General features: G+C 40.4%; 1 protein-coding gene across 5 annotated transcripts in view; it reads left to right on the top strand.

The window, feature by feature from the left end:
- The window catches only part of mef2d (myocyte enhancer factor 2d), a 106,861-nt gene extending 82,823 nt beyond the window's left edge, over positions 1-24,038 (top strand). For 2 of the 5 annotated variants that reach the window (XM_061776795.1, XM_061776796.1), the window contains 8 exons: positions 1,861-2,098; positions 4,300-4,353; positions 8,913-9,097; positions 10,278-10,307; positions 12,184-12,301; positions 14,736-14,895; positions 15,732-15,800; positions 18,229-24,038. In XM_061776795.1, coding sequence (XP_061632779.1) covers positions 1,861-2,098; positions 4,300-4,353; positions 8,913-9,097; positions 10,278-10,307; positions 12,184-12,301; positions 14,736-14,895; positions 15,732-15,800; positions 18,229-18,682 — 1,308 coding nt within the window. In that variant the 3' untranslated portion in view covers positions 18,683-24,038. The remainder of the gene's footprint in view (positions 1-1,860; positions 2,099-4,299; positions 4,354-8,912; positions 9,098-10,277; positions 10,308-12,183; positions 12,302-14,735; positions 14,896-15,731; positions 15,801-18,228) is intronic. The other 3 variants (XM_061776798.1, XM_061776797.1, XM_061776799.1) reach the window with 3 other exon arrangements.
- The last annotated feature ends 660 nt before the right edge of the window (positions 24,039-24,698 follow it).

The following is a 24,698-nucleotide window of genomic DNA, read 5'->3' as shown; positions in this document are numbered from 1 at the left end:
ACAAGAAAGAAGGAGATCCAGCACAACATGGTACTACACTAAAGGGGCGCAACTCTAAATTCAGACTTTTCTGAATGCTGTAAATCCCCATTTGGTATGAATGTCATCATGTCTTGAGGACTGACAATAAAAAGCTACCATACCATACCCACACATTCCCTATCAGTACCTTTTACACATTACAGCGACACGTAAAAAATGTTTATGTTTCGAATGAAGAAAAGTTTTCTTCCTCACAGTCAAAGTGGGTCCCCGCCTGTACGAGCCGAGCACAGAGTGCAGAACTCGGGTGCTTTGGCCCACATTCTTTATATAGAAGTCCTGCTTTCACTGAGAAGTGGGTCACCTTGCGCAAGGACCTGAAAAGGTCCTTGACATACATTTTAGTCCACTGTATGGACTCCACAGTTGAGACAAACACTTCCCAAAATGTCACTCTGCGTGTGTGTGTCATATACACCAGTTAAATGTGTGAAATGTTCAATGTGTTGTAATGTGATGTATCATGAGCATATAGCATTACCAGTGTCATAGCCGTTTCACGGTGAGATGCCACACAAGTGGTCGCATGTAGCATTAGCTATGGGATGTATTTTGAGCGGTGGAATGTAGCATTAGCAGAGTGACCCACTGTTAGCTGTGGGATCCAGTTGCAGTGTAAGTGGCGGGGTGTAGCATTAGCTGGAGGATGTTGCTTTAGCGGTGGAATGTAGCATTAGCTGCTTAACCGACTGTTAACTGTGGTATGCAGTGTATATTTAGGTGGCGGTATATAGCATTAGCCGTATGACGTAGCATTAGCAGTTAGCAGTGGGGTGGACATTTCCTGGCATTAATATCCATCTTAGTGTAAGGTCTGCGATATAGCATTAACAGTCACATAGCATTAGCTGTGTAACCCACTGTTAACGGTGGGATGCATTGCAAATTGTGGGATGTAGCGTGAGCATTCGACTGTAACATTTGCTGTGGAATGTAGCATTAGTTGTGTGATCCACTGTTAGTGGGATGCAGTGTAAGTGGTTGGAAATAGCATTAGCTTTAGGGTGTGGCATTGATGGGGAATGTAGCATAAGCGTTTTAATCCACTGTTAATGGTGAGATGCAGTGTAAGGCTATAGCCTTAGCATTAGGCTCTAGCATTAGCAGTGAAATGTTAGGTTAGCTTTGGTAGCGACATTATCTATCCGGACATTTTATTGTGTAAATTGTGAGAGGCAGCATTCGCACTTATGTAGCATTAGTCGGGTGATCCACTGTTAGCAAAGGGATATAGAGGAAGCAATGTTAGTCGTTTGCAGTGGCATGTATCATTAGCGGTGGGATTTGGCATTAACGATGCAATCCATCAACACAGTAGGATGTAGCATTAGCAGTCGCATTAGCGATGGGATGTAGCTGTAGCAGTGCGTGTAAGTGTTGGGCTGCAGCATTAACAAGTTAGGTTAGTTTAGGTAGATATTTTAATGATACGAGAGGACATTCTATGTAGCATTAGCATTGTGATCAGTGTAAATTATATAACATTAGCCGGGTGATTCACCTTTAGCAAGGAAGTGCTGTTAGCAGAGGGATACAGCATTACCAGTGAAATGAGGCAATAGTGTTGCGATTAATCATCGCAGTGGGATATAGCATTAACATTGTGAGTTACTGAGCTAGTAGATGACATCATTCAGGCTGAGGCTTGTGTTTTGTATGTTTTGGTGTGACTGTTTTCCACCTTCAGGCTTGTTTGCTTCGCTGATGCTGAGCTAACTAAGCTAATTTAGTCACCTGTCCCTTACTCTGATGATTGGCGTTGTAAACATGGACCCCCTTTACACACTTGCCTTCCTCCTCTCTCTCTCTTACCACCAGGCCGCCGTCCCACAGCCAACCTTCTCCATGCCTGTTACCGTACCGGTATCCAATCAGAGTGCCCCACCGCCGCAGCCAACCACCCTCCATTTCAGCAACAACCCGGGCGGCACCCTGGTCACCACCACCTCCTTCGTCAACGCCGCCCTGTCAGATCCCCGTCTGCTTTCGCCACAGCAAACCGCCCTGCAGAGGAACAGCGTCTCCCCTGGACTGCCGCAGCGACCTGCCAGCGCAGGTAAGACATGCCAAGGTGTTTTTAAGTTTAGGGCTTGAGGACGGCTGTGCTAAAAAGGTTTGCAGTCACGGAGGTTTTGGAGAAAATTCAGCCGCCGAAGTCAGTTGGCCTAACTCACATGTAATTTAATAGCAATTTCTATCACGAGTAGGCCCATAAAAAAAGTCTCAAGAAGCCACGCCTGAAAAGATACTGGAAGTCGGTCATTTTGGTTTGAAGCAGCCATTTTAGGTTAAATTGGCTCAGGTGCGCTCAACCATGTTTTTAAAACAATTCAGCCCCAGAAGCCAGTTTGACTGAACAACATGAAATTTGCTAGTAATGTCTATCATGAGTAGACTGACAAAAAGTTCACAAGAAGCCATGCTTGAAAGGTCACAGAAAGTCAGCCAATATTTTTAAAGTGACCATTTCCTGGTTGTCATTTAAAGATGAAGTCGTCTGAGAGACTTTGTCCAATTGCTTCCTAATTTGAGCACATTTATAATAGACATATTGCAACCGGTAATTTGTGAGGTTTTTGGGATCCGTAGAGCCTAACAGGCAAAATTGTGCGATTTGATTTCCTTCAAACTGTATACTTGTACGGAGTACTCCGTGTGGCGGGGCTGTGAGGGCCCATTATTTGCTGCTTTAATTTAAACTTTTGTAACTTCCAGACACACGCACAAGCCGACAGAAACGTCTTTTGATACTCGCTGCTGACTGACGAGGTTCGTAAGTCTGGAAACTTTATCAAGCGAAGGAACGCCAAAACAAAAGCCTCTTCAAAAACAACAGCCGGCTGTGAAGTGACGCCCACACGCTTTTGATTGACAGCTCCTCTTTGCGAGACAAACGACTTCTACCTCCCGAAACATGTTTGTTTACTCCCCCCTCATCTTTTATTATATTTTACTCTTACACGACCTCCTCAAAGACGCAGCACATTTTACACTTAGCTGCCACTTCATTAGGCACACTATCAAATGTGGAAATTCCGCTTGTGCAAAGATATTAATGCTCACTTTTGAGGTATTAACTTTTACAAGTGTACTATACTAAGAGTTAGTTCTAATATTTTCGCAAAAGGCTCAACATATTAGAAAAAGCAACAGAAATACAAGCCCTGGAATTCAAACCAATGTAACCGAATTTCTTTTCAATTTGGGGCATTGGTGTTTGAAACTTTTTTATGTGGCTTTTTATGATAGACATATCTACCCAGTTTCATATTGATCAGTTGAACTGATGACAGGGGCTAATTATTTTTTTTTACTTTCTGAGAATCCTTGAAATGATCCTCACACTTTGACCATGCTTGCAAGACAGCCGAGGCAAACAAGTTTGGCAATTTAGTGTCGCCCATCCGTCTAATATACCTGCTTATTTGGGCTTTTAAAATACATACATTTACTCCAGGATATACGCACGTCCAAGAATTGGTGAGGTTTTTTTGTTTGTTGTTGCTTTGTTTTGTTTTTGTTTTGGATGCTGAGACCCTAAAATTGTGATGAATAACAACAAACATCCAGTATGGTTATATTACCAGACAGCATTTTTGATACACCTTTTGGATGGGATCTTATTATATTTTGTACCTAATGAAGTGTCTTTTGGGTATATTAAGATGCAGTGCTTACAGTTACAATCATGCAGTTTAAATGTTCTTGTTTAATCGGTTGGTTGACATTTTGTCCATCTCATTTGGATTAAAGCACAACATAATTGTTGACTGTGGAATTCCTGTTTAACGAGACACTTGATTGAGAACAGTGGCAGCTTCTGATGCGTACAGCCACACAACGTGAAAATGTTTTCTATTGGCATCATGACATGGAAAAACCTTGCCGTTTGAATGGGGAATTTGCACACCCTTGTGGAGACATTGTAAGGCGTTTTACAAGGGGTGAGGTTATCGATTTCAAGGAAGGATTACGTCTTCATTGTTTGAAGAGCTCTGTATTTAGGGGAGGAGCTAAGGTTAGCTTGTTGTTGGTAGGAAGTGACTGAGAGTGTCATGGCTGCTTGTGTAGGTGCATTGTTAATTAAAAATGCATGCTAACCAGTGACGTAGGTCATTTAGGGTCTAAATGGAGGTCTCGCACATGGCACCATTCAAGCAAGGACTGCCGCTGCTTGAAAGATTAAAGTGGAGTATTTAAGACAAATATAAATGATTTTGGTTGCGTTAAACTCAGGTTTTGTGTTCTCATCCGCAGGTGCCCTCCTCGGAGATCTGGGAAACTCCAACGGAGCGTGCCCGAGTCCAGTCCGTAAGTGCAATGACACACAATAATAACAATAATAAGTTGAGAGGGAAACATGGTGGCTTGGTTGTCACAGTTACAAATAGAAGGAAGACCTTAAATGTAGTCTGAAGAAACTTTGAAAAAAAGTCAGGCGGAGGAGGTCAAATGGGGGGCGTGGTTATCTGGTCTTAAAGGTGACCACGCACGCATTGTACGCACAATTTATCCTGCTTGTCGTCAAATGATTGTGGCGGTTCACAAACAAACAACAGAAGAATATTTTTCTGTGGGGCAGTTACAGGTTTGGTTTGGCACCCACCCACACATCACACACACACAAACACACACACGCACCCCAATACTGGTGACAGGTGAGAGCTGAGGGTCACAACCCAGAGGGTAGAATGTGACAGGGAAGCAACAGCAGGGGTTTGAATAAGGATTTTTGTATATTGGATAAAAGAAAGCGATCTTTTAAAGTGTTAGTAAACGATCATCTTTTTGTATCATAAACTGTATGATGTGTTGATTCATTTTTAAGACAAGACAATGGTTATGTTCTGATCTTGTATTTGTTGCATCTGTTCATGTTGTGTAAAGTTGTAAACAAATGGCCAAAACAAAAAATGTTTTTAAAAGACACTTAAAGGAGGCGGTAAGTGTTTTTTTTCTTTTGTTTTTTTTCCTTTCTTTCTTTCATAGTTAAAAAGAATTTCCAGGTGTCTTAAGATGTCTGTGACATGCTCTCGTCAAAATGCACAAGGCATAAAGAACGACAGCACGCTTCATCCCATCTACTTGTCACACTCTGCTTGAAATTACACCTAATTGCATGTTGATTGGGGAATATTTTTAATAATTTTCCACAAGAGGATATTGAGTGAGTATTGGGTTTTTGTTCAGGACCCCTAAAATACATAACAAATGTTCATCTTGATGCATCTGCTTGCATACATTTCAACAAAAGTAGTACCTGAATTTACGAGTGACCCCATTTATGGGTTTTCCAAAATACGATTTGTTGCTCGCCAGTATTTTGTCTTGAGTTGTGAGCAAACATTTTAGTTACAAGCACTTAATGGTGGCAGGTAACTTGACAACAAACAGCAGATTTTGAACAATTCTTCAAAAAACAGCCAAATGCAAATGGTTGCTTGAAGCTGTTTATTGCCATTCCCCGTTGAAGTTAAAACATAAAACAAAGAGAATTACCGGTACTTTAATTAATTGAATTTATTTTAATTAGACCACATAACTTTGGAAAGTCTGCTAGCTTATTGCTAACACATGATGGAAAATACCATAGACCGGTTAATGAAACTAGCATCGATGTTGCAGTCGTTATAACCCTTTAAGCAACTGATATTTGAACACAAACGGTGCAGCAACATATGTAGACAGACAATACATTACTATATTCTTTATGGTTTTATGGGGGAAATAACTCATACTACTAATACAACTGCAGTTTACTGAGTCATGTAGTTGTGAAACTCTGTTTATTATGAATGTCTGCATTATACTGCCCAATCGTGGCTAAGGTGGGCAAACCAGAAGGGGCAGAATGTCAATGAGCATTGAAGGCTGAAATCGTGACTCACAAACTGTGTAATTCTTGACACTCTAGTTAATTAGAGTATGTTATTACTTTGTTTTTATAAATTAATATACTATAGTGTGCTATATTTCTTTTTAAAACACTCGTTACAATTTGTTTTTGTTTTTTAAGGGGGGCTTAAAAGGAATAATGACATTTCCATTCGCAAGTCAAAGTAGCACTGCACAGACGTGTCTGTCAAGACTTTCTTGCGCAAAGCAGCTGAGAGCAAACGTACCTGCAACAAATAAAACTTGTGTTCTGGTACCCCCCCCCCCCCCCCAACACGCACGCAAAATCTCTTGGGGCCCTTCTCAGCTGTTGCCCCACATCTCCTCTCTCCGCAATTGCCCCTCCCCGGCGTCGCCGATCTTGGCAGCAACCGCTCCTCAGAGGTGACTTTGACGCTGGCCAGAGTTTCCCCCTTAAAGCCCATTAGCGGCACACACAGTGCCAGCAGTAACAGATATCTTCTTGGGTTTTTTTCGTTTTTTTTTTTTCTGGGCGCTATGCTGCTTTTTTTTTCCCCCGCAACATTTTTGTCATTTCAAGACAAATGTAATGAAACTTCCCAATGGTAACTGGGGATTTTTGACTCATATCATTTCCAGCTTCGGCTCGTTAAATGTGTCAATATCCTGTTTACGACAAATTGTACATTTTGGCTCTGTTGTGGACCTTTTATGCCAATCCGCTAAATGCGGAATGTCACGTGACCAAACCCAGAAAACAGGATAGCAGACTTCCTGTTTATGCTACGCTAAAAAGCATGACGTGTTTGAAGCCACACTTGCTAAAATTTTGTTTTCTTTGTGCCTGGTGTCTTCGATTAGAAGTTAAATACATGTATATCGTGTATTTATACAAATATATGATGTATATATGTAAACAAACAATGCTGGAGCATTGAATATTGTCATCTTTGGTGGCTCTGTGGTGACATCTTTTTTTTTTTTTTTAAAAAGACGTAGTTTAAAGTGAATGTGGAAGTAGGTTGCGCATATACCGTATTGAAACCCATTAAAACGATTTGGTTAAAGTGGGTTTCATTCTAGACTTTTCTACCAGATTACATTATTAATACATTTTTAGACATGTAAGCAGTTTCATATAATATTCTTACTTTCTGAAAAGAGGCGTTCACTGACTTACTGCACTCCAATGCAGCAAATGAATGACTGATGATGATTTCAAGAAGTGGAGATACCCTGACCAGTGTTGCCACAGTTACCTTGAAAAGGTAGCTTAGTTACTTTCCTGATTGCTTGAGCTTAAAGTAACTTAGTTACTTTACTGATTACTTGATTTCAAAAGTAATGAAGTTGGAAAAAAGTAACTGTTTAGTTACATTCAGCAGCTGCCAAGAGGCAGTAATATCACTTATCCACAGTACAAAAAAAGCATTTGCTTAAACGTACCCATTACTTGGTAATGTATGCCACACAAGTTACAGAATCATGTCAAAAGTAACTATTGTTGGATTGAAGAAGTAACTGTAGTCTAATTACTTTCGCGGGAAAACTCACGTGTTACTTTGCTCGTTACTCAAAATGGCAGATTCTTGGAGTAATGCGTTACTATGTAATTATTATTACAATTTAGAGCGACCTGATAGGACAAAATATTAATGTGCATTGAATTAAAAATATATATTTTTCCCATTATGTATCTGCAATATATTTTTCTATTTTTAATTTAATTGGACTAATCGAATATTATTTTTAATTCCTTTCACATATGCAGTATTGCCCATCTATTTGTGAGAAAAGGTTTAAAATTGCCTGTAGATGCCACAAGATCGCAGCAACGCACCACTTTTGTCTAAATGAACCTCCTCAACTCACTATAACATAGTGCCAAAATAGAAATGGGGGGGAAAAGAAAAAATAATGGCTGTGTGCTTATATTACATACTTTAAAAGTATAGTTATAGCAAACAAAAGAGCACTATTAATATTGTAAACATGGTTTTATTATACATAAAACAAAAAATGCAGGTATATTTAACTAGAGTATATATGTATGTTAAATATTGTTAAATATTTTCATGATAAGAGGTGTAGAAATTGATGGGAATTATTTTCTTTAGCTTGTATTTACATATTTGATTTTTTGTTGTCATTGTAAGTCGGGTTTTTTAATGTTTGTCTTTCTGGGGGTGTGGGGGGTCTTCTTGAGTGTTGTCTTCATCGACATCATGTGTTGAAAGCTGAAACATCGTCCAATCAAATTACAGCTCAGGTGACTCCATGCATCCGAAAGCTTCTTGTGGTCTGCTCATGCTTCTCCTGGACCACCATCCCCGCCTTCAATATTTCCTTTCTTTCCCATCTGTTCCGTCTCGCTCATGCCGGATATGTGCTGTGTGTGTGTGTGTGTGTGTGTGTGTGTGTGATGTGTGATGTGTGTGTGTGGCTCTCAGCTGTTGTGCGCTTGGCTCTTTGGGAAGATCCACATTGACGTCAGGCGCCATTCCCAGCATTCCTCAGTCCAGTCACCACATCGCCACCCTGTGGACTCCACACATACACAAAAATACAAACACAGAAACACTAATAATACAAGCGTGGAATACAGACTTTGTGCGTGAGCGTGTGTGCATGCGTGTCTGATTGACATGAAGCAGAGTCTCATGTCACTGCTGTCATCAAGAAGTGGCGTCATGGAGAACCTCTTTCAGCTATCTTACGCAGACCCGCGTGTGTGTGCGCGCGCGTGTGCGTGCGTGTGCGTGTGTGTGTGTGTGTGTGTGTGTGTGTGTGTGTGGTCACCTTGAAGACCAGAATACCACGCCCCTGTTTGGCCTCCTCCTCTTCCTTCTATTTGTAACTGTGACAACAAAGCCACCATGCTTCCCTATCGTCTTACTATTGGTATTTAAATGATTATTTGTGACTTATTATATACATATAATATTATTATAGTAATTTTTTTTTCTCTTATTATATATATTTTCATTTACATTCCACTCTCTGTGCATCTGTAGCTAACGGCTACATTAGCGCCCGGGCCTCGCCGGGCCTGCTGTCCATCTCCAATGGCAACAACAGCAACCTGGTCAAGGTGGTCCCGGCCAAGTCTCCGCCTCCTGCCAGTCCTCAGATGGTCAGCGCTCGCAAGCCAGACCTCCGGGTCATCACGTCACATGGCAGCAAGAGCCTCATGCAGCTAGTGAGTGACAAGAAACTAGCATGAAGTTGAATAAGAATTAATATTACTGTACATTGAACCCCCTTTTATGGGGGGGGGGGGGAATACATTCCAGACCCAGCTAAGAGATACAGCCCATGTCAGTTTTTATTTTTAACAGTGTACACCTCCCACACGCTTCAAACACATTTAAACTTGAGACAGAACAGGTGTTTGCCAATAGCTTCCTCTGTTGTAGTACAGTAATTTTACTGATAGATGGTGCTGTTGGTCTGTAGTATTTGGGGATTGCATAATCTAAGGTGAGGCTGACTGCTCGCTGCCGCACTACACGTTTCGCCCTTGTATTTGAACACGAAATACGCAAATTAATTTATTTTGATGATGAAATCAAGGACATTATTGGATTCAAAAATAAAATGTATATCAAGCACAGTCCAGAGAGCTAAAATGGAAATTAATTTTATTTATTTATTTATTTGTCTTTACAATGCTGTTGAGGCTCTGCCTCCCCTGACCGCGCCTTCCTGAATCATAATGTTTCCCTGCTCTTTACCAGGAATAACGACCCAGCCCTGCCTCGAATAGCAAAAATGTGCGAATAATTGACACCCACCTAGAAAGGCTTCTAATTCCCTTAAGATGCCACAAGACTGCTACTTTTGTCTACATGAAGATCCTTAGCACACTACAACATAGTTCCTTGGCACCAAGATGCCCACAAAAACAGTGAATAGGTGACATTTTTAGCAATAATGAAGGCTCCGTTCCCCCAAAAATCTATGAATCGTTGAATCTGCATAAGGTACTGGAAAACCTGTAAAATGGATGTTGAAGTACATGATTTAACTGCTGGATAGACGGTAAAGTGTTCTAAAGGAATCCGTTTTCTTTTATTGAATGAGGGAGGTCAAATTTACACTTAATAGTATTTTCCAAAAAGCATTGATGTGCCTTTTCAGGGGGAAAACATCACAATCACATCAAAAAGTGGTCTCTCGGTGAGATTAGTCTTAATTTGTGAACAATTAGACCCATGTTGCTCCTGTCTCTTAAGCGTCACTGAAATTAAACTTTAGTGCTGACAAATTCAAATTCCCCATCACGACTATACACTTTTTGTTTTCAAAACAAAGATGTCAATCATGTGCAGCATGTTTGACTTGACTGGTCACCTTGTGTGTTTCCTCCCGGCGTGCAGACAGACGAAGAACTGGACCTGGTCAGCGAGGTGAATAGAAGCTTTCGCAACCTTCGGCACGCGCGTTTCATGTCCCATTGTGTGTCAACGCACCGTGCATGAATGTGCACATGCCCGTCACAGCCCAATCTAAGTCGTTATGAGGAGACACATAGCCGACTGGTCGCTTGATTGAAACTTTTTCAACATTTTTTTTTTTTTTTTTTTTTTTTTTTTTTTTTTTAAACCAAATCAGTTTTTCACGACAACAACAAAATGTGAGGCTAATTTCAATTGAATTATTTTTTTATGTAAAACTTTTGACAACCAGGCGACCCTCTCCGCTATGCCTAACATGTGCACGTGTGTTTGATGTTTATTCAGCTGCTGCACGGGTTCACAAGTAGCAAATAAAGTAGGTCAGGACAGTAGAAGTAAACCAGACCGTGTTATGCCTTTTGAGGAAGGGATCTGACACGTAGCAAATAGGAAAGGACAGGACAGTAGAAGTGAAAAAAATCCAATGCTATACCCAGTGAAGGAAGGTATGCAACCAGTCGCAAATAGGAGAGGACAGGGACGTCTCAGTGAGCCAGACAGGGCTACATCCTGTGATAAAGGGACGCCACTCGTTACAAATAGGACAGGACAGTAGCATTGAGCTAGGCTAAGTTACACCCTGAAAGGAAAGGAAGGAATACAGCAATTATAAAGTAGGACAAGACAGAAGTAGTTAGCCAGGCAGTGTTACGCACTATGAGGAAAAACATACAACAAATAGAAAATAGAAAAAGAAAGGTACAGGACAGGATAAGTGAACCAGGCAGTGCTACACCCTGTGAGCAAGGGATGTGACAAGTAGCAAATTGGACAGGACAGTAGCACTCAGCCAGGAAGTGCTACACTTAGTTAGAAGGGGGAAGTGACGAGTAGCAGACGGGATCAGACAGGACAGTAAAAGTAAGCCAAGCAGTGTTAAACCCTGTGAGGAAGGGACGTGATGAGTAGCAAATAGGACAGGACAGTTGCTTTGAGCCCGGCAGTGATCACCCTGTAAGGAAGGAACACAACAAGTAGCAAATTTAAGAGGACCTGAACATAGCAGAGCGACCCAGTGCTGCGGCCTATGAGGAAGTGATGTGACAGTAGCAATTAGGACAGGACAGAAGTATTGAGCCAGTCATTGCTAAACTCTGTGAGGAAGGGATTTGACAAGGAGCAAAAAGGACCGCACAAAACACGACAACACCAATGAACCAGACAGTGCTGCGCTCTGTAGTGTACGAAGGGAAGCAGATTGGACAGGACAGAAGTAGTGAGCCAGGCAATGCTACATTCTATGAGGAAGGGAGGCCATAAATTGCAAATATAATGCAGGACAGGACACAAGCAGAGAGTTAGGCAGTGCTACACTATGTCAGGAAGGGGCGAGGCAGTAGTAAAGTCAGGAAAGAAGTCATGATCCAGGCAGTGTTACACCCTTTAAGGAAGGGACACGACCAGTAGAAAATTAGACAGGACAGTTGTGTTAGGTTGCTAAATTACTATATTTTGAATGTCAATCCAATGAGAAGTGGCCGGAGAGTGTATACAAACACACACACACATACGCATGGCATGCCTCGCACTTTTCACCACGACAAATGACCATGACGCCCGCATTACCATGACAACATGATGTGCGAGACATCTTTGCACGCCCATGCTAAAAGTTTGGCAGCAGAGGCAAAGTCTCAGCGAGCTTGTTAAGTCCCGACGAGGTGTTATGTATATGAATATTATACACAGTTGACGACTGATTCTATGCTTGTTTCATGTTCATGTAGAAGCAGGTGTTGCGGGGCGAAACCTGCATGCAGTGTGCCGTGTTTGCAAAAATCACCGCGAGCATCCACCTTGGGCTCAGCCATGTTGTCTGTTTTCCCAGAATGCTCAACTGCTAGGCAGCTCCCAGGTGCCGCAGCCCCTCACCACCCCAGTGGTTTCTGTGGCGACTCCCAGTCTCCTGGCGCCCTTCTCCGCCATGCAAACGCCCTACAACACTGGTAACATCATATTGTTTTACACCAAACATTACCTCAAAAAATACTTCCCTAAGTACCACCATAATGACCAACATTAAAATACAGTGATTTAATGGACCCCGATTTAACAGACTTCTAATTTAATGGACCGTAAAAAGTGTTCAGTTGGAATTTAAAATCACTCCTGTCATGCACCAGTGAGGCAAGTTTGGATTAACTTGAAATCTTTGCAAACATTTTCAAGCTTTTTTATATTTAGAATAATTTTGTACTATACTGTTTTTAGCCCACGAAAAAAAAAATACAAAACCATAATTTTGTACTGTACTGGTGTTTTTAGGCCACAAAAAGGCGAGTGGATTTGGCGGACAATCTGATTTAATGGACGGCCCCTCCGCCCCCATTAGTCCGTTAAATCGAGGTTCCACAAGGTAGTAGTCCCAAGTGTTCAACAAAAACAAGGCAAAAGCATTTTATTCCTGAAAAGTATATAAAAAATGCATTGAAAATGTAATGTACTTCAAAGTTAAATGCAACTGAACTATAATCAACAAATGTACTGTACTGGTTGAAAAAAAAAAAGTATAGTCCACTGTAATGTTACAGGGATTTTGAACATTTAATTCAGCGATTTCTTCGCATACTAATAAAGGGAGCCTGCATATCCCATTTAGAGTGGTGTTACATATTTAATGTTTGCACCTGTAATATATCATATTTCCATCTTAATTGTTTTATACACCTCTAAAGTGCCATGTGTACATCATGTTTAAGTTATGCACTTCTATTGTACCATATCGTTAGCCTACTAGTTCAGTTGTCGAAGTCATTTTTGAAAGTTTTCCGAAAACAAGAAAAAAAAAAATTCAACAAACACAAAAACAAACAACAAATTCAACAAACAAGAAGAGTCCAATGACCTCGGTTTAACCTTTGCAGATTACCTGGATGACTGACAATCTCCACACACAAAGAAACAATTTTTTTTAGTGACCACATTGTTTTTTTTATTATTATTATTATTGATAGTGTGAGAGTAAGCTAAAAATGACTTGGGCAATTATGCTATTAGGCTAATTATATTTACATAATATTTTATGAACAGTTTTTGTCCTTTCTCAAATTATTTTGTTTATTTTGCCTAGTTTCCCCACTTTGTTTAATTTCATCAATCATATGTAAATATAAGACAAAGAAACCAAGTTAACATTAAATGCAGTTTTTAATAGTGATTTTTATTTACCAATAAAAAAATATTGGAAGCTACCTGGCCCTGTGTGGAAAAGGTAGTTTAAGTCATGAATTAGCTGTGGCTAATCAAATTTTTTAAACGTGTGGAAACTATGCAAAAATGCCAAATAATTTTCACAGCACTGTAGCATCTGCATGTATAGTATAGCATATTCACATAATTAAATGTTATAGCCCTAAAGTGCCATATTAACATTTATACACCTTGTATATTAATACTATATTACCTCTAACCTACCTTATTTAATATTTACATCGTATTTAATGCACACACTTCAAATATTCCATATTTACACGAGCATTTAATATTATTAATCAAGTTGTTACTGCAAGATTGTTTAAAATGGACGTGAAAGTCAAAAAAGAATTAGAAATAATTTTAGATAATTGAAATTACGAGCTCGCTGGTCCATTAAACAGTGTCTAGGATGGCTTTATCATGTATTTATTATTGAAATAAATCCAGTTTTATTTACAATGTAGCTGCGCTCATGATCAAAAGCTTTGAGCGCAAGTTTAATTGGCGCTGAACTTTTGACATGAAAGCGTGCCGAGCATTTCAAACAAGAAAGTGCTGTTTTGCTCCAGTTAGCAGCTGACCCACATCCCCGTGTTTGTGGGGAGCCATCTGCCTCGAGCGGCGCTAGGTAACGCGCGTGTCACATTGATTAAATCGCATTGTGTGCCACTTAAACATCCGCAACAACCCTCAGCTGGCACTCCCAGGTTAGCCTCCTAGCTGTACGAACACATTTCAAATTAGGGTAGGGCTGGGTCGGGGTTTCAAACTAGGATTAGGATTTCAAATGATTGTTTCAAGCCAGGGTTAGGGTTTCATCTTAGGGTATCAAGCCTGTGTGAGGGTTTCAAACAAGGGTTGTGGTTGAAATGAGTGTTTGAAGTGCTTTTTGCTTCTGTTAACTGCGCTGACCCACATCCGCATGTTGGTGGGTGGCCGTCTGCCTCGAGCGGCGCTAGGTAACGCCGGTATCCCAGGGAGTAAGACCCGTTTAAAAAACATTAATAATGTCGTCAAAAAGTCTTGCGCGCCTCCCGGCAGAGAATGAATATTCACTTTGTTGCTACTTCAAAGCTTGAGCGTGAATACGATATGAAGAGAAATATGATGATGAAGATGAATATAGATTAGAGCTGCTGCATATTGATGTAAAACCAAAAAGGACCGGTCTGGTTGTGTTTCCAGAGTACCAGCAGACGAGCGCGGACCTGACGGCCCTGCAGACGTTCACGCCGGCGGGCCTGGTGCCTGGTAACATGGCTGCTTGGCAACAGCAACAGCAGCTGGCCGTTGCCCAGCAACAGACGGCGCCGCCCATCAGCCTGGCGTCACTCACCAACCTGGTGTAAGGCACACACACCCTACACACAGACTTTGAAATCCATACTGATGACACAGGAAGGTCTTAAATTAGGGTTAGGGTTTTAAATGAGGGTATCTAACTGGGGTTAGGGTTTTAAATTAGGGTATCAAATGAAGGTTTGGGTTTTTAATTAGGGTATCAATCTAAGGTTAGAGTTTTAAATCAGTGTCAAACAACAGATTCATCCCAGGGATAGGTTTGCAAATTAGAGTTTTAAACCTGATCCAGGGTTTCAAATTAGGCTTTGAAGCCAAGGTTAGGATTTTGAATTAGGGTTTGACACTTGGATTAAGGTTTCAAGTCAGGGTTTGGGTTACAAATTTGGGTTTCAAACCTGGGTTAAGGTATCAAATTAGGTTTTCAAACCAAGATTATGGAGAAAGGTATCGGGTTTCAAATTTGGGATTTTTAATTTGTATTTCAAGCCAAGGTTAGGGTTTCAAATTAGCGTTGGAAGCAAAAGTTGGGGTTCCAAGGTAGGGTTTGAAACCAGATTTAGGGGTTCAAGTTAGGGTTTCAAGCCAGGGTTGTTTGTCATGACATTCTCAGGCTGTTGTAAAAAATAAAAAAACAAATTTGAAACAGATTTGGGCACCAAACAGCCTCAAATCAGGGTATCAAGTGTGCGTTAGCGTAGCATCGCTTTCCCAATGATCGCCTCCATGCAAGTAGCTTGTTCATCTTGAAGGCGACACATCAGCAGCAGCATCCTCTGCTACTCTGCTCAGAAGAACAACAAACAATTGAGGTTGTGTGTGTGTGTGTGTGTGTCCCCTTACCCCCCCCCCCCCCCCCCCCCCCCCCACTTGTGTCCACAGCATGTGGGGTTCAGACAAACAGAGCGCAGAGATGGTTAACTGCATCTCCAACATTGCTGCTAACCTCAGGTGACGCTCAGCCGCCACACCGACACCGTCCGTCTGGCTCGTCTTTTGTCTCTGCTGTGTGGCTTCTGTAATGCAGTTGTTGTCAAACCGGGATCCCCGGGGGTCCGCGAGCTGTCGTCCTGGCGGTGCGGAAAAAGAATTTGCAATGAATGATTAGTTATACCACATCATTCCAAAAATGCGCTTTCAACACATTTAAATTTATAAAAAAAAAAAAACAACTTTTTAAAGTATTCCTTGGTGCCTGTTTTTCAAAGAAGGGTCTCAGTGTGCTTGCTTCAAGCTGTTTAGTTGTCACTCCCAATCGAAGTTTACTGCAAAACTGACAGATAAAACAAAAGGGAATGAAACATTGTATGTTCTTCATTTCCTTTCGGCTTGTTCCGAAACTCCTGAATAGTAAGGTTGGGCTTTCAAGTATTCAAGGTTTTAAATGGGTGAGGATTTTAAATTTGGGTTTCAAATTAAGGTTAGGCTTTTGAATTAAAGTGTCAAGCTAGGGTGAGGCTTTCAAATGACTGTATTAAATTAAAGTTAGCGTTTCAAATTTGGTTTGGGGTTTCAAATTAGATGCAAGGTTTTAAATTACATGAATAAAACCAAGGTTTGAATTTTACACTATTTTATCAAACTAGGGTTAGGATTTTTAATTAGGGGAAATAGCTAAGATTAAAGTATCAAACTAGGGATACAGTTTTGAATTATCGTAACAAGTAGTTAGTGTTTAAAGTTGGGGTTTCAAATTAAGTTTAGGGTTTTTTAAATTTGGTTATCAAATTAGGGTTCAAGTTTATTTACAGTTGAGAGGCTGAAATTCTGAGAATTTGGACAGTTTTGAGTTAAACAAGGTCTCTAAATGATTTACCGATTATTATAACAGTTTTCGATTCATTTGATAATCGATTTCTTGATTAATTGTTGCACCTCGAGTTAAAACCTATATATTTTTTTTTAAAAAGCGGCAAGCCAGTGTACATCACATCATTCAGTGAGAAGCAAAGCATTCTGGGTAAGATGTCTTTTTCTCGCTGTGTCGTTAGCGCTGGAGCTCGGCCGCCGTTCTGGACTCCATCACTGTCACCGGCACGCTGACTCGGGCCTTTTTTGCCCGCCGTCACCCATTACCATGTTTGGCCCGAGGATGGAAAGAGTGTGTGTGCGTGCATGCGTGCAAAGGCCAGCAAACGAGTGGATATTAGCAGCTGATGAGACATATTAGAAAGTTCCCCACGGCGGCCAAAGGCGCTAATTGGCAGCGTGAAATTGGCGTCCGTCACGTGGAGCTGCAGGCGAGAGAGAAAGAAAACGTCCTGACGGCAGCGTCAAAGGATGAGCCGTCATTAAAAGTTGTAACGTTAAAGGTAACGCTTTTTTGGGCAGTGCTGTCCAGTGTTTGGATAGCGAAAAAGTAGAGAATGGGAAGAAGAAGGGGACATGATGATGCTGCTGGTGGTTGTTGTTGCATCCTGTGTGTTGAAGCATGGCTTTTATGTTTAAATTGAAAATAAAGTCAATCTAACAAGAATTTTTGACAATGAAGACTAAAATCATATATATATATTTTTTTTTGTTCAGAAAAAAAGTCCTACTCTTATGAGAACAAAAGTTGTGTGCTTCCACACTGTGCACTTTTAATTTGTTATGAGGGCAGTGTCATTACAGTGTTGTCTATTGATTATTTTATTTTTAATTTTTTTGAATTGGTTATTTTTTAGAAATTTTACTTTTGTGTAGTACAGTATTATAGGGCCACCATGAACAGGTAAAAATGTGACTTTTTTAAATAAGGTTACACATTTTTTCACCTAATCTGCCATATGCGGAACTTTGTTCTTGGGACATTATGATTTCAGTCACATAAATATTACTTTATTTTCGTAAAATTGGGACTTTTTCCCCCAAAAATATGACTTTATCCTCGTATTATGATGGAAAAAAAGATTTGTTTTTTAAGATTACAAAAAGTACCAAATATTTTAAGTAGTTCTTGTAAGGTTAGGAGTTTATTCTTGTAAAAAGTCTAAATCTTTCTTGAAAAAAATAAAATTTTGATCTTGTTAGATTACAACCTTCTTTCTGGAAAAAAAATATGGTTAAGATCATGACTATTTTTGTAATATTGACTTCCCTCCCCCCCAAAAAAAAGTTATTTTGCACCACCTACAACTTTTGTTCTCATAAGAGTAGGACTTTTTTTCTGAACAAAAAAAAATATATATATGATTTTAGTCTGAGAAATTACAACTTCATTGTCAAAAATTCTTGTTAGATTGACTTTATTTTCAATTTAAAAATACATCAATAAAAATAAAAGATTGCAACTTCTTTTCCCGTAGTTTTTATTTATTTTTCTTCAGTGTGTCCCTTAATGCGACTTGTACTCCAGCGACATCTCACTCTGTTTTTTTTTTTTTGGTCTGTTACACAGGCCGATGGCTCCTCTCCCTCAGGGCACGGCACTGACCATCAACACCAACCCTCACGTCAACATCAAGTCCGAGCCAGTGTCACCCAACCGGGACCGCAGCACCCCCTGCCCCACTTTGGGCGGGGGTGGCGGCATTCAAATCCACGGGCAGGTGGCGCCGTCGTACCCCGCCACCTTGCGCCTGGAGGCGGTAGGCCAAGGCCGCTCTCCCGTCGACAGCCTGAGCAGTAACGGCAGCTCCTACGACGGCAGCGACCGGGACGACGCCGCCGGCCAGGGTCGGGGCGGAGGAGGAGTGTGCGGCGGCGGCGGCGGCGGCGGGGCTCCGGACTTCCACCTCCACCAGCAGGCCGGCGTCCAGCAGCCCACCATGGTGCTGCTGCGGCCCGCCTCGGCCGAGCCTCAGGAGCAGGACAACGTGAAGAGGATGAGGTTGGACGCGTGGGTCACATAAAGCCCTCGTGCCATGCCGGGCTGGGCCGGACAGAACCAGTTGAGGCCCGTACCCAAACCCCATTAACACACACCAGCCCCAGAACTCCTCCACACACACACACACACACACAAGCATGCTTAACACTTTTGCACACACACTAACGTTCACAGTCACTACTCACAGCAAGGGCTTTGGCGTGAAGTTTCAGAATGAACCTAAAATGCACTATAACCTTTTCCGGTGAACTTAATTCTGACCTTCGAACTTTTCGAATGTCCAACTGTTCATCGATTCCGTATTCTTTGCAAAACTTTTTGTTCCCTAACCAGGAGCTGAATTTTGTGTATTTATTGTTTTGTTTTGTTTTTGAAATTCTGTTCACTTTTAAGCCTTTCTGTGACTCTTCCAGTCTCTCCGTTGCAACGTGCTGAAGACACTGTATGACGGTCACAGCTAAGTGGCCACTTCACTCCACTCCAACGTCCTGTTCAAAGCCGAGCAATGGCGTAAAATGAAAAATGTTACTTTATTTGTGTAAGATTTTGACTTTTTTCAGGTATGCTTACCATACTTTCCTCCCAAAAAATAATGTTAAAACCTCATTGACCAAAAAAATACATATATTTTAGTTTCATTAAACAACAAAAACTATCAAATATTTGTATTCTTGTAAGATTAAAAGTAATCTTGGTGAAATAAAACTTTACAAAATGTGGTTTTATTCTGATAAATATGCTTTTATTCGGATAAGAATGATAAAGAAATTAACTTAAATTAATTATGACTATTGTAGGGTGAGTTTTGTATTGGCCAGTAAATTTATAGTCATCAGCAGGTTTGCAACAGAGATACAGAGAGACTGGAAGAGTCACGGAAAGATAAAAAAAGTGGACATCCTTGGAAATGTATGAGGGTTAGGAAAACATTTTATTCTCATAAAAGATAAAAACTATTACATTTTATTGTACTTTATTCTAAAAAGAATACTTTTAGTTTGTATTTTTTAATACAATTTTGTTTTCTGGGAGAAAAAAAGTATTGTAAAATTACAAGTTTACTATGGTGAGATTACGATGGTTACTGGTCTTATCAATAGGTTGCAACAAAGATACTGGAAGAGTCACAGAAAGGCAAAGAAGTGTACATTGTTGAAAATGTGGCTCAAATACCTGTGAGTTTTGCTCTTCAGCTCGTTGTTACAGAACAGCAGCTTGTGCAAAAAAGTACTGAAACATTGAACAGTTCGAAATGTCAAAGTATACAGAAGGTCAAAATAGATTCACCTGTAAAGGTCATATAGTGCGTTTTAAGTTCATCCTGACATTTGACCTCAAAGTTCAATATCAGTTTTTGTGATCACATTTGCGGGTAGACTTCTATCCCCTTATTCCGTATCGGTACCTTTCACATGCGGCAGCAAGCCAGGAAGAAGCCAGTTTTAATGGGTAGTGTTAAAGGGGCTAACGAGGTTTCCCAGCATGCCTTGCGTGTGCCACTATTGCGTCTGCGTGTCTCCGGAGTTTATCAAGTAAATGAAGGAAAAGTGTGCCCCACACTCACGGTCAAGAAGACCCCCCCCGATACAAGACTGACGACCCTCACGAGTTTTAGACCGCTTTAACGCTTTACGGTTTGTAAGTGAGGTGGTTTTGAGTCCAAGTGTCCCAAAATGCATCGCAACAAACCATGTGGCATAGCTCTCTTCTTTGATTGGTCAAAAGAAAGTCAACAAAATGTTGGTTTACCGTACTGACTACAACACAAAATGCACACCAGGAAATAGCCCAGGTTCAGTTTCAAAGATGAGTCCCCGTGAATAACCAACTTCCTTTTCAGTTTGGGACACGATTCACTCGGAATGGCAAAATTCCTGTTCAATGTCACGCACAATTCCCCTTAAAGGGCCGCTTCAAACCAAGACAACTGACTTCCATAATTTAAGAGACGAGTCTACTTCCTGTTAGATTTGGGACGTAAGTCCCCCCAAAAATGGCCGACTTCGTGTTAGACTTCAGGCACGAGCAGCCGACTTTTTCAATTTCAGGCACGACTCGCCTAAAATGGCCGACTTCCTGTTCAATCGCAATCTTGAGTCCCCCCCCAAAATGGCCACCTATACTGTATTCAATTTTGTCCCAAATACCCAATACCTTTTCGTGACCAATTTCCCAGAATTTAGCACTACAACGTCTTCCTGTTTGCACGCTTTTAATCAATCAGAGAAGAGAACAACCTCAAAGTTTTTGTCGCCATGCGTTGTTTTTTTTTTTTTTTTTTTGTTTTTTGTGAACACTAACTTACGTTGCTTACAAACCAGAAAGCAGAGACGCTAACTAATTCGTGAATGACTTAAGTAATTAGCTAAGTAAGGTGGGAAAGCAGCCTTTATTGGAATGATTTGTTGCCACGGCAACGATAGAATCAGGGAGGACGATGAGCCGCGTGTGTGTGTGTGTGTGCCTGCGCGCGCGCGCGGTGACTTGTGACATGAACCACATTGGGGTTGTGTACATAAACGTGTGTGTGTGTGTATGTGTGTGTGTGGGTGACAAGTTTGAGTAATAATAATTATATAAATAATAATAATAGATGACGACAACCACGTGCACGCCACAGGGATTGTACATAGGAGCTCAGTATTTGGCAGGAAGTAAGGAAAGAACATAACAAATTCTCAGTGGATTTTGTTTTGGTTGTTTTTTGAAATAATTCTTTATGGCTGTGTGTACAGTATAAAGGTGTAGTTTGTTGACAATGCACCAGAGGGCGCTGTGGGGCAGAAAAGGGACAGTTGGGCCTCGATGATGATGATGATGATGATGATGATGGAGCGCACTTTTTACACACACACACACACCCACGCACACAAAGATCAATGCAAAGATTCGATCCGTCCACGTGCTTTTATACTTTTTGACGTTAAACTTTTAGATCATGAAGTCAGCAAATTGCTGATTTGGGGTTTTAGTGACAAATAGTGCAAATTGTAATATTCCTATTATTATTCAGTTATGTTGCCCAAAGGTATCAGTTCGCTTTTGTTGCATGTCAAATTAACCCGCCTGTTTTCAAATTTTAAAACATATATATATATATATATATATATATATATATATTTGTCCTTTAGTGAAATTTTTGGGCGGGATAAAACTTCTGTTGGCTTTACTTTTTTTTTTCAACACTCCCCCATACATGATCATATATATAAAAATGACAAGTGGCTAAAAGGGGGGGGAAAAAAATTTCGAATTTATACAATATTTGCAAATATTATACACTCATTCCCACTGTATTCCATATATGACATTACACACACACTTTATATGACCGGTCAGTCATCATTTTGATGACATCATCCCCTTTCCCATTGGGTTGAATTTTTCTAAACGTATTGCATTCAAACCCATTCGAAATAGTTTTCTGTTGCCGTGACGACGCAGCTAGCATCGATTTATTTTGACGAGGATTTATTGGGGAAATGTGCGATACGGTATTTTTGCTGCGGTAAATGAACATTTTACAATGGATTTTCCGCGGCATTCTCATTGTCATCATGATTACAGGAGTCTGCCTCAAGCCATACGCGACATGGATGTTGTTACCCGTGCGCTTCCTTTAGGGGGCGCCGTAATCACGAAAAGACAATCATTTTCAAACCCGCCCACCTTGCAAAGCTGTTTGAGTATTTTTTCCCATATCCTCAATATGCAGCTTAAGGTGCATGCACTAGTACATTCTTTGTCCTCACTTGTAAGACAATTCAGCGCACTAGTAGAATGACTGTCTTTGTAGTAACATGTTTTCCATTACTAGTTTCACTTTAGACCTACTAGTATGGAATGAAACCTTACTAGTAAACTACTGTGTTGCTCTGGTAACACTACTAGACCCAGCTAGTAAGTATGTGTCACACACTAGTAGCTTCCTGGATCCTACTCGTCGCGCCAAAATGCCCACTAATAGTTTTGCCTCACTAGTAACAAAGTTTTCCAACTAGTGTGCACAAATTACTATATACTAGTAGTGGAAAAAAATAGTAGTAGTGCACCCTAGTCCTGGTAGTGCATTGAATTGTCTTACTAGGGAGGACAAAAAGTGTAGTAGTACTAGGACCTGATACAATATCCTTGAGATCCAACATTAGGTCCATCTACTAGTATGCTCTTTGTCCTCACTCGTAAGACAATTCTGCACACTAGTAGAACTACATGTTACTAGTGAAGCAAAACAGTGCATTAGTTGACAGCTGTGTGGTACCACTATTACTAGTGACACTCTAAAATTCTACTAGTTAACATCTGGAGCTTCACTAGTAGCACTCAGGTGCCAACTAGTGCAGTTTTGCCTAACTTGTAACATGTAGTTGTCCTACTGTTTGCCAAAGTTGTCCTACTAGTGCAGAAATATCAGTAGTAGTAGTGGGGGAAAATGTTACTCGTAAGACCCAGTCATGCTACTAGTGCACTGAATCGTCTTATTAGTGAGCACATAGAGCATACTAGTAAATGGATACAGAATAAATGCGCAAACGCCATTCATTCGGTATCCTTGATGTCGCACTAGTAGGGCAAAAGTTGCACTACCAGGGGCGCTAGCTGTTCCTACTATTGCACTGAATTGGCTTACTAGTGAGGACAAAGAACGTACTAGTACGTGGATCCTAAGCTGGATATGAAGGATTTCAAATAAACGCTCAAGCGGCTTTCCATCCGCGGGCCACCAAAGCTAACGCGCTCGCTTTCCGGTGTTCATTTGTGCTGGTGACAGTCTGTTTTTTATGGTGATATTATTCTTATAATAAATATGAATCATCAGCATCACGATGAGGTCATCGACACGATGAAGACTTTCTTTGTGTAGCTTAGTTTAATTTGATGAATATCTATAAATACCTTTTTGTTTGTTCGTTTGGGGGATTTTTTTGTGTGTGCGTGTGTTGTTGTTGTGTTCTGAATAAACATCGCACGATTTTTTCGACGCACAAGTTAAGCGAGGATGTCACTGCTGCATGGATCAAGAGCAAAGGGGAATAAAATGTAATATCAACACACCGTCGTCACACATAAATATATGAAAGTAAAAATGAAGAAAAAAAAATAGTAAATAAATCATAGCTAATATATTGTGTTGGGCTAGTCTGCTTTTTTTGTTGTAAAGAGACTTTTGTTGGAGAATGATATACAATTTGTGTATATTTTCATAAATAAAAGTATGCACTGATATGTTATTACAAAATCTATACTGCTTTTACAAAAACAGAGTGTTTGTTATTGTACCAAAGTATCTGATGCTACCCTTCTTGCGCCCCCACCCTCGCTCCCCTTTTGCGTATGTTTTACCGTATTTTATATATTAAATAGACAAGTTGACCTACCACATTTTGTCGCTCTTTTCTGTGCTTCATTGCATTCTTTTTAAAGATGGGAAAAAAAGGCAATTTACCTAGAGAAAAGAAAAATAAATAATAACCAAAAAAATACAACTTAAAAAAACATACATGTACATAAATGAATGAGAAAATGACAAATAGAATACAAATAAAACAACAACCTCGACAACAAAGAATACAGAAGTCAAAAGTTGACTTTTCCACTTACAAAATAGTCTTGTTGTTGTTATTTGTTCTTCCAGTTGAATAGAATTGTTTTCTTAGCGGCAGCTACCGCGACGAGTAATGATTGTGAACATTGATTATGAAGGTCGATTGTGCTCCGGCGCCAAAATATGCCCAATCTTGGGGAAAGCGGAATCCTGAAATTCAAAATATAAGCGAGTTTCTGTGCAACTGAAGACCAAAAGCATTGAATTGGTGTGCATTCCCATATCGCATGAAAATAGATATCGGCGCTATTTTTGGGTGGATTGCGCGCATATATTAAATGGAGAAACCCAGTGTGCTGAGTAAAGTGTGTTCTCTGCAGCACTTTATATTGTATAAGCTGTAAATTGTCATTCTAAACGCATTGTTACATATCTGTATCCAGTAATTAGGTTCAGCAGACATGGAAAGGTCTTCTTCTCATTTAGTGATTGG

This window comes from Phyllopteryx taeniolatus, chromosome 6 (genome assembly GCF_024500385.1).
Source record: "Phyllopteryx taeniolatus isolate TA_2022b chromosome 6, UOR_Ptae_1.2, whole genome shotgun sequence".
Taxonomy (NCBI): domain Eukaryota; kingdom Metazoa; phylum Chordata; class Actinopteri; order Syngnathiformes; family Syngnathidae; genus Phyllopteryx; species Phyllopteryx taeniolatus.
Note: the sequence above shows the minus strand (reverse complement) of the source record. Positions and strands in the feature narration are given on the sequence as shown.